Source organism: Phoenix dactylifera, chromosome 8 (assembly GCF_009389715.1).
Source record: "Phoenix dactylifera cultivar Barhee BC4 chromosome 8, palm_55x_up_171113_PBpolish2nd_filt_p, whole genome shotgun sequence".
In the NCBI taxonomy this organism is placed as follows: Eukaryota; Viridiplantae; Streptophyta; class Magnoliopsida; order Arecales; family Arecaceae; genus Phoenix; species Phoenix dactylifera.
In genome coordinates, this window is record NC_052399.1 from 4,469,659 (window position 1) to 4,480,052 (window position 10,394).

The window sequence follows — 10,394 nt, forward strand, 5'->3', positions numbered from 1 at the left end:
TGGTGGAGTATGTATTTGAGGGTGAAAACCTTCATAATGATGTTAGGCATCCATGATGCTAGGCTTGTGTTCTAAAGTTTGAAATTGATGCTCAATCAAAGGGCATAAATGCAAATGAAATGTAATTCCACACTGGAATGATTGGAATATCTCAAAGTAATTGATCCTATAGGGGGTGGGTTGAATAGGTCGGAAACAGGTTAAACAAGTTTCAAATGGGTTAAACAGGTTTTAAATAAGTTTAACAACTCAACTCAATTATTAAACGGGTCAAAACAAGAGATCAAAGGTTTAAAAATCTGAAGCCAACCCATCTAATAAACAGATTGAGACGGGTTAACCCATTTATGACCTAAACCCATTTCTGTCAAATCTGCATAAAGCAAATTGTTCGCGGGTTGGGTTGACAGGTCGAGTCCTAAATTGCAACCCCTAGTAATATATCATGTAACGAGTTCAGGAGAGGTGCACATTTGTTTATCTGTTTTTTCTTCTAGTGCACTGACACTGCTACACGCTGTTCCCTCGAACGTAGTTGGGTCTTGCTATATAATTCTTAATCTGGATCTTGAAATGTCAATGCCATCTAGAAATATCCGACCACCAGTAGGATCAACAATGCAACAAGGTGTTTGTAGTAGTTAGAGAATGAGCGTCTGTGGCCCCTTGGCACAAAAGGCATGGACGGGGCATAGGCAAGCTGTATCAATGATATTAGTAGAGAGCATGTACAAGCAAGATTATGGAATGACTGCCACGAACCTACGAGTCACATCATATAACGATCCAAAATCTCACCTAAAAAGATTAGCTGGAAGGTATTATTTAGGTTTCTTAGTCTTGTATCAATTCTCAAGATCTTTTTGGCAAATAACCGACATAGGACTAAACACACGTCTGCATAGATCATCACATATTCTCCTAGTTTAAGTCCTAGTATCCTCGCCAGGCTAAAAATCCAAATCCAATCACAGATATTGCGACGAGCTCGTGGTCAAATTAAATGAGTTTATATTGTAGTTTTCCTTAGTCCCTAAGGTTATGAACCGCATCTATTTTGATATCATTTATAAAGACTCAAGACCTCGCTCAAAAAGATTAGCGAAAAGATATTATTTGAGTTTCTTGGTCTTATATAAATATTCGAGATCTTTCCGATGAATAATTGATGTGGGACAAAACATATGCTCATATGGGTCCTCACACATTCTTTCCTAAAATATTGCATTCTGAAATGATTGCATTAAAACAATCTATTACATTGAAGAAATAGGTCCTAAACTCTTCCAGCTAGGTTGCCAATAAAATTAGTCTCCTATTTCGGGATCATAATGAATAAAGTTTAACCCTCAATATTTCATAGGCAATTCCCCTCAAAAAAATAAAATCAGGAGGTAACAGCTATCATTTGGGAGGCAAATATTAAAGTAAAAACTTGCAATCAAGGCATGAAATAGTGATTATTGTTGTATAACCAAAGGACAAACTGTGAGGATCCATGATGGTGTATATTTAATCCCATACCAGCTATGCATAAGATAAACCTTAGATACTTACATATAATCAAAAAGTCCAAATAATATGCTAGATTTTTCTGAACGAAATCCTACATCATTACAAATGATATCAAAATAGACCCAATCTACTCCCTATATAAACTAGAAGACACTACAGGAGCCCTGATGAACTGACCATAAGCTTATGATTGTAGATCCAGATTCAGATATAAATCACGAAGGTCATTAGAGAGTATCTGAGAAAATTTTGACAGCTTACATGAAGAATATAAAGCAAGTCAACAGAGCTAGAGCTTGACGGAAATGCAGGATCCGGCGGATCTTGAATGATGACCGAAGGAAGTTGGGGATTGCTAAAATCACACTATTCATACGCATCTCTGGCATTCCCGTGCTCCCCAAGCCCAACAATCACCGAGGGGTGACCAACCATGACATGAAGCCAGACGGCGTTCTCTCCGATGGCTCAACAAAACTTCAGTCAGCGGAGTGGCTCAGCGATGAGGCTGAGGAGACGGGGAAGGAGAGGAATTTTTTTCTTTTTGTTCTTCGGAAAAGGATAGAGAAAGAAGTTTAAAAAATTAATTATGATAAGAACTAGTAATGCTGGTCTGCGGTACTCCAGCATTAGAAGCAGCTTTCAGCATCCTCGGCTATTATAAATGTAAAACAAAAGAAAGTGCCTATCTCCTGATCACAATGAAAAAGGTAGTAAAAGATTATAATCTTCCTGCGGGCATCACTTTTGTCTCAGAAAATAATAGTGGTTTCGATATTACACACCCTCTCATAAAGTTACAAAAAATGCACAATATATTTGAGGGTAACTCTTGACATTTATCCACATGAAAAAGCTACGACAGCAACACTTACCTTTCATCATTGCAACTTGTGTTAAGAGTATCTTCAAGTATTTATAACATTCAGAACATCCTACCAGCCTCCATTTGATATATGCAGGCTCAAGACTCTGCATCTGCCCTCACAATTTTGAAGGAGCAATACTTGGTCATCTTCCAGTCATTTTTCGGCATCATCCAAGTTATGGTATCTCAATGAAATCAGACTGACCATAGTCTTCCATTCATCCATTGCTCGGTCTCTCAAAACTTGAACTTGACCTCATGGTATATTCAGAAACAAGATTTGCAAATAAAGATGACTTGTTTTCTAATAATCTAGTTGGGATGTCATGTTCCACGATCACTCCTGATCAGAAAAGAAGTCCAATCAAAGATTATCCCGGAAAAGGGTAAAAGAAAAATTTTGTGACATTCGATGTACTAACCATTATCGAGAAGCAAGACAAAATCACTATCAAGAACAGATGTTATCCGATGTGCTATTGTTACGACAGTGGATTCCGAAAACTGCTGCCGCAGGGTTTTCTGAATTAGGCTATCAGTTGCAGTATCCACCGAAGCAGTCGCTTCATCGAGGACCAAGACCTTGCTTTTTTTCAAAATCACCCGACCTAAACAGACAAGCTGGCGCTGACCGACACTCCAATTCTCGCCATTTTCAGTGACTGCAAGTCAAATGTGTCATGCATGCCATCAAAATTCATGATACCAATATAAAAGGAGCCTTTGTAGTTTTGCGTACAAATTCAGAAATAAGTGTTGATGACAAAGCTACAAGTTCATATTGGCAAGTAGATGAGGAGTGCCAGTGTTTTTACCAGCTACAATTTAAGAAACAAAAACAAATTCAATTGTCAAACCTGCAGAGTCGAGCTTTAATTCTTTCTTCCTAACTTCTTCTCCAAGCTGACAGCAATCTAAGGCCTAAAATAAATGGTAGTGTTCCATAGGAAGTTATGAGCAGCCAATATACCCCACGCAAAGTTGACGCAATTAGGCAAAAGTTAATAACAATGTAGTGCATGTTGGAAAATGAAAGTACCTCCCATATTTGTTCATCAGTGTACTCTTCAAGAGGGTCAAGGTTGCTACGCACGGTTCCCTCAAACATGGTTGGGTCTTGTGGAATAATGCTTAGTCTAGATCTTAAGTCATGCAGTCCGATTGTTGAAATGTTAATGCCATCTATAAATATCTGACCGACAGTAGGATCAATGATGCGGAAGAGTGTCTGTATTAGGGTAGATTTCCCACTGCCAGTTCTTCCAACAATGCCAGTCTTCATTCCACCAGGGAATGTGCAAGTGAGACCCCTTAACACAAAAGGCATGTGTGGGCCATAACGAACCTGCACCAACATCAGTCAGCACCCGACAAGAACCAGAGAATACAAACAGGCATTTCATGATTAACAACTTCTTTCCAAAGAATTAGTTCAGGACATGTTCGACAAAGCACGGTGAAATCACAGTAACTAATCTACAGGTCACAATTTTCCCCCTAGGATATGCAAACAAGCGAGGCGGGCAAGAGTACAAATTCAAGAAACAGGATCTAAGTTATGCAACATTGTGCTGCTAATTTAAACCGGCCTCCCAATTTGGAAGCAGAAAAGATAATGAACAAGTTTAACCCTTTGACTTCTCACAAGTCATCAACTTTCGCCTTTGATTCTTTGAAGCAAATCATTAAGCGAAAACAGGCGATCAAGGAATAGATAAGGCAATTGCAGCATAGAAACTAATGATAAACTTGCTGCTACTCATATCAACCCTGACAAATGACAAAAATGACAAGAGTATGCTAAGATCTACCTGCAGGTCACGAAGGTCTACTTCTCCCCTTGATGGCCAGTTACAATCTGGTCTGTTTGCTTCAATAGTAACAGGTGGTTCACTAGGAATGCTAGTATATTGCAGAATCCTCTCTACAGATATGATTTTGTTCTCGAGATTGCAGAGAGTCCATATGACCCAGGCTTGTAGCATATTCAGATTAAGCCCGTATGTCACTGCAAGGCCAGCAATGCCTGAAAGGATGTAGAGAACACCAAACATGCAAGATTATTTTCCTTGTCCCATAGAGACGGCATCAGAAAATAACTAACCAAATAAATAAAAGCAAACTTCATCAAAGCAAATACCTGGATCGATTACACCTTTTGGCACGGAAATCAAAAATACTAATGAGAAGGCAAAAGTAAGTGATGATAACATATCCAAACGAAAGCAGAGCCACTCCCTTGCACCAGCATTATAAAACTTGGGTCGAGAGTACTCATCATTCAGATGGAAGTTAGTACCTACAAATCTTGATTCATGGCCAAAACTTCTAATTGTCATCGATCCTGACATTGATTCAGCAAAATGTTGTATGATGGGAGCTTTGCACACCCCGACCAACCTTGCTAGTTCCCGCGCGGTATCAATGTAATATTGCTGAAAACACAAGAATGATATGCCACATGAGGATTAAATTCATAAATTTTAGGACCGACCACAGAATAGAAAATAGACCACAATGCGATGTCAGGGCCATGCAGATTCATGGTTGCATGATAGATGTGCTTTCGGAAGTAAAATGAATTTCTAGAGCTGTTTTTAAGAACACAATGACCATTCACTTTGCCGTCAACTTGTCCCATCTGGTTTGATTTTACATGCAGCTCTTTACGCTATTCAGGTTACTCCAGCACTAAAGGAGATTGCGTTGAGCGTACAAAGATAGGTTTTTCGATGATGGTCAAATACACAGAAAGTGGAACTGAAACGAGAGTGCTTTCAGAAGATAGGAAACTGAAGCACCTGGAAAACATCTTCTACGACATGAAATATACTGTACAATAATAGCAACAATATTTTTTTTCAATTTCTTAATTGTGTAGTAACGTCACAACTGTGTTATTGAAATATGACATAAAGACACAAAAAGAAAAAACAAAGATCAAAACATGACTTACATTAATGGAGCAAGGTTGTCTCTCAAAGCGTAAAAAGGAAGTGATACATCATCAAAGATCGGATTGTAAAGACTATTAAACATTTGGAAGACCTAACAGCTATATTTCCTTGCGTCACAAGAAAATAGAATTCTATGGATGCTGTAACTGCCACCCATCAATTAGACAACCCATGAACCAAACAACCGAAGAGTAGTCCCTAAAACACACCAGTCAGAGTGACTTTGATGGTGATGCCGGTCAATATAACAGAGAAATCCCATCTATAGCTTCCATCCAATTAACTTCACCTTATTTGTGATTGTACTGAGACAATCAAATCCTATAGTATTATATCTTGAATGTAATAATCTGCTGGACAGCTACTTGTATGAAAAAAACAAATGAAAGTTCAAAGAAGTTACAGACATGTTAAATACAATATCAACATACACACACACCCAACATGCTTATAAGGATTGATGGTTAGATGTGGTTGGCACAAGCACATGTTAGTATACAAAACTAAAACTATGGCATAGAAAGACAAAAATAGATTGCAATATTTTTAAGAATATGTTATGATGTCCTTTAGCCTTCAGTACATAAATAAAACACTCAAATTCTTTTTCTAAAGATAAGTTGATAAATTATGATGTCTGATAAGTCCCTTACATCTGAGTTATTGGCAAAATATTTATTTATCCCTAAAAATGGGTAATGAACTATTTCTGCTCAAGAAATCAACTTATAAGTCGGTAAAAGGCTGCACACACTGGTTGTATTAGCTTTGATACTTACAACAAAGTTCATGAATGACATGCAGCCATTTAAGGGTCTGCATATTGAAGTTAGAAATACTAATGCTTAAATATTAGTGTATTCAGAAGAGTAATGAATTCTGTCACTTGCAGAACTCCTGTTCACAGGAAGAAACAAATACCTGATACCAAATGCAAGCTGCAATCACAGGAATAAAGACGATAAAAACTTGCCATGCAACCTGTGACATGACTGCAATGATCCCCAAAAGCTGTATAATTGAGAATGCAAAGGCACCAATTTGGAAAGGAATGCCTGTATCTACTTCATTTTGATCAGTCGATGCCTGTATCAGAAGGATTGCTAATGTAAATGACCAATGGAGTCAGATAATTCTTGACAAATATTTGAAGAAAAAAAAATCTATTCCCAAAAGATCAAAATGATCAAAACTGACTTACCCTGTTTAAAATGCGCCCAGTTGGAGTTGAATCAAAGAATGACATGGGAGCACGGAATATGCACCTGTGCATTTTGTTGAACAGCAGTGTTGCCGTCTTATACCCGGCTGTTACCAGAAGTAGAGATCTAATGAGGATACAGAAAGCGCTCCCAAGAGCCAATGCAATGTAGACATAGATAAGCACTGCGCTATTCACATGAGGTTCTTCATCTTTTGATACAGGTGCCGCCCAAGCCATCCAGTAGTTGCTACCAATCTGAAGGATTTGAAAAAGAATTTGCGCCAGCAATATTGGCGGCACAAGAGCTCCTTTGTATACCATTGTAATGTATCTCCAGTAGACCAAAAACCCAACTTTGCCTTTCTCCCTCTCTTCTTCCTGAACAAGTTGTCCCTTCTGAGTACCTACTTCATCTGGTTTACCATTCTGTGCTTCCTTCTGCTCTACTTTACGAGGAGCCTGTGTGCTACCTTCAGTGTCAGAAGAATCACCTTCCATGGTGCTACTCAAACTATTGCTGGCAAGGTTCATCGACTCAAGTGCAGCTAAAGCATCCTTATGAGCACCAACCAATTCCATAAACTCAGTTCCTGAGTTTAGTATGTCATTGTATTTGCCCCCTTGTGCAATTTTTCCATCTTTCATAACCTACAAAGAACAGAAAAGTTTTTGTCTAACAGACTGCTCGAGTGCGTGCAGAGGTATGTGCGATCAAAGCATGGGGAAGAAAAAGGGGTAGTATCGCTCACCAGGATAAGATCAGCAGAAGGTAGAAATTCCACCTGATGTGTGACGTAGACAACTGTTTTGGAAGCTAAAACCCCAAGCAAACACTCCTGCAACATGAAGGTTTCTTGCTTGCTTAGTACTATCAGAGGCAGACTACCATGATTAATTTGTATATCATCCAAGATTCAAGTAGGTGCAAGTAACAATCGAAATTCATAGCTTAAAATTCTTGTTTAGAGGCATTAAAAGAAAATAACAATAAAAGGCATGTATAACCTATGTATAAATTCTTCTTAAAAAAAAACCTTCGGTTTATTAGTGAATTTACTTATAAGGAAGTGAGTACCTTGAAGAGATGGGATCCTGTGTGGGCATCAACAGCACTGAATGGATCATCTAACAAATAGATGTCGGCATCTTGGTATAAAGCACGAGCAAGTTGCACCCTCTGCTTCTGCCCGCCACTCAAATTGATGCCTCTCTCTCCAATGACAGTCTGGTCTCCAAAGGGAAGAATCTCTAAGTCCTTCTTCAAGGAGCATGCTTCGAGGACTTTGTCATACTTCTCGGCATCCATTTCCTTGCCGAACAGTATGTTTTCTTGAATCTTACCGCTCTGTATCCAAGGTGATTGGGAGACATAAGCCATCGTCCCACACAATTTAACAGTTCCAGATATCTTTGGAACCTCCCCTAATATGCAGGACAGCAAGCTCGACTTACCAGAGCCAACAGTTCCACAAACAGCGACACTCATCCCTTGCAATACTTGAAAATTCAAATCTTTTAAAGTGGGAATTTCAGAAGAGAGATCCCAGGAGAAGCTTCCATTGCTTACTTCGATCGCAACCTCGGAGCTGCCTCTTGGAAGTCTCTGTACCATATCAGGCTGCAAGTCCTCAAGGCAGAGGAATGAGGAAATTCTATCGAGGGAAACTTTGGTCTGAATAATCATTGAGATTGTGTCAGGAAGATTATAAATCGGCTCCTGCAACACTCTAAATGTTGCAAGTGCAGACAGAATTTTTCCTGATTCTAATGGTATCCCCATAAGCATACAAGCTCCAAAGGTGACCACTGCAACAAAAGTAGGCGAACCCCAGAAAATAAATATTATTATGCCATACGCGTAGACATATTTCTTCAACCAATTCGCCTCAGTTTTCCTTAACTCGATTATTCTGGATAAGAACTTCATCTCCCAGCCTTGAAGCTTGAGAATTCTAATATTTCTCAAGATCTCCGAAGTAGCTTTCATCCTGACGTCTTTCGACTCCATCAGCTTCTCCTGGTAGTTCTCTTGCACCTTCCCCAGTGGGAGATTGCCTAACATGACAACAAAGATGGCTGCTAAAGCGGCAAGTGAAGCAAGCCCCAGACAAGAATACAAGATCATCAAGGCCAAAGTGACTTGCAAAACGACCATCCACAGATCATGCATGTACCAGCTGAAAAGCCCCACTCTGTCGGCATCGACGCTCATTAAGTTGACGATCTCGCCACTAGTTCTGCTCTGTCTCGAGTGACTCGACAGAGTAAGACCCTTTTGGTAGATCATAGCAACAAGTGAAGCCCGGACCTTGATCCCGGCCTGTTGCAGTCTGAAAAACCAGTGCCTCTGCGAGAGGCACTCGAGAAGCTTGGCCACGACGAATGCCAGCACCAAAAGATATCCTTCATGTGCAAACTCCCGACTGCCATTAAGGTACTGAACAAAGAAATCGATGAGGTAGGGACCCACGTACGAGGCAACCGTGTACACGAGCGCGTACAACGCCGTCAGCAGGACTTGCTCCCAGACAGAGAACACTAGTGCCATGGCTAATCTAGATGTGGTAATTCCGCCGCCGCCACTTCCGCTCCCTTCGTTACCACTTTTAGTGTATGACTCGAGCTTGCTTTTGAAAATGGGGAAGATGCCATTAACACTATCAGTATCAGCTAGCTGCGGAACATCTTTGAGGTCCAACGTCTTCTTATGACCGACGGAGAGCAAAGGACCCATCCAAGAGAAGGTAAGGATACTGAGAAAACCGGCATTTGCAAAAAGGGAGACGTCGCCGGTGCAACTGGTATTGGGCGACCCACCATTGACACTACCAGCGCTCAACAGAGGCTCCTGAAGAGGAGGACTCCCTTCGAGAGTCCTCTTCCCGACGAACCCGGCACAGCCAAGAAAACAACCGCAAAAGAGCGATCCAAAATCCAGCACCCACAGATGGGGCTGAAGAATTCCATGATTTTTGAGCCAGAGAAAGTCTACGACAAGACTAGAACAAGATATCAGGACGAACAGAACCCACCAAATCCTAAGAAAGATGGGGAATTTCTTCTCCCTGGAATAGAAGAACTCGAAGTGCAGGTAAGCGGAGATGGCGAACCATGCAACGACTCTGGTAGACAAGTCCAACTGGACAGCAAGCCGGTCGTGAGACCAGAACCCTTCCTGATTCCAGAAGTAATTAAAAAGACAGAGGAAGAGATTAAGCACGCCCAGACCCAGGGAGGTCCAGAGGACTAATTTTGAATACAAAAACCGATTGTTTTCTAGTCTCTGCTTGCTAGAGTCTCGACTCTTGCACCTCCGACAGAGCCAGACGCAGGACAGGACTAGCAGGAGGCCGAGGTGGCAAGAAACAGACAACCACCCATGAATAAAGAGGGGCCTGAGAAGGAATCCAGCATCCCAAGGCATTCCAAACAAAGGAAAGCGCGAGAAAGAAGCCACCATACCGTCAGAGAAAGCCCAAGACCGCAGCTTTTCGATCCTTTCTTCTTGAACGATCATGAGTTCCCCGGAGAGACTGGGCAAAAAGAAGCGATTTTATGGAGTCGGGGGGTAACGCCGGGCGTGCATGAGGGCGTCAAAGAAGGCTTTTTTTTTTTCGCTGTAGGCGGCTCCTTGGGGGCCAAGCGAGGGCGCACATTTCTACCCAAAAGGAAAAACGAGGGAATCCTTGGACGGAGACCTTCCCATCCCGCAGCACAGGAAGCTTCCCTGTTACTCAGGGTGTTGACCAAAGCCTGGAGCGATCGAGCGGGTTTCTGGCAGAAATCCAAGAACCGAAATCTACTAGCAAGATCCAAAAACGACATTTTCTTCGTTTATAATCACCCCCAA

The 10,394-nt window shown here is 41.0% G+C and overlaps 1 protein-coding gene across 2 annotated transcripts in view; it reads right to left on the minus strand.

Annotated features, from left to right (window-relative positions):
- Positions 1-10,156, minus strand: part of LOC103708769 (ABC transporter C family member 3-like) — a 19,728-nt gene extending 9,572 nt beyond the window's left edge. The window contains exons 1-10 of one of the 2 annotated variants that reach the window (XM_008793842.4): positions 7,620-10,156; positions 7,294-7,380; positions 6,542-7,192; positions 6,262-6,426; positions 4,524-4,818; positions 4,195-4,409; positions 3,423-3,728; positions 3,241-3,304; positions 2,806-3,045; positions 2,227-2,726 (exon numbers count right to left, since the gene is read on the minus strand). In XM_008793842.4, the coding sequence (XP_008792064.3) occupies positions 2,602-2,726; positions 2,806-3,045; positions 3,241-3,304; positions 3,423-3,728; positions 4,195-4,409; positions 4,524-4,818; positions 6,262-6,426; positions 6,542-7,192; positions 7,294-7,380; positions 7,620-10,061 (4,590 nt within the window). In that variant the 5' untranslated portion in view covers positions 10,062-10,156 and the 3' untranslated portion in view covers positions 2,227-2,601. Of the gene's footprint in view, positions 1-2,226; positions 2,727-2,805; positions 3,046-3,240; positions 3,305-3,422; positions 3,729-4,194; positions 4,410-4,523; positions 4,819-6,261; positions 6,427-6,541; positions 7,193-7,293; positions 7,381-7,619 lie in introns of those variants that run through there. The other variant, XM_039128739.1, reaches the window with a different exon arrangement.
- Between the last annotated feature and the right edge of the window lie 238 nt (positions 10,157-10,394).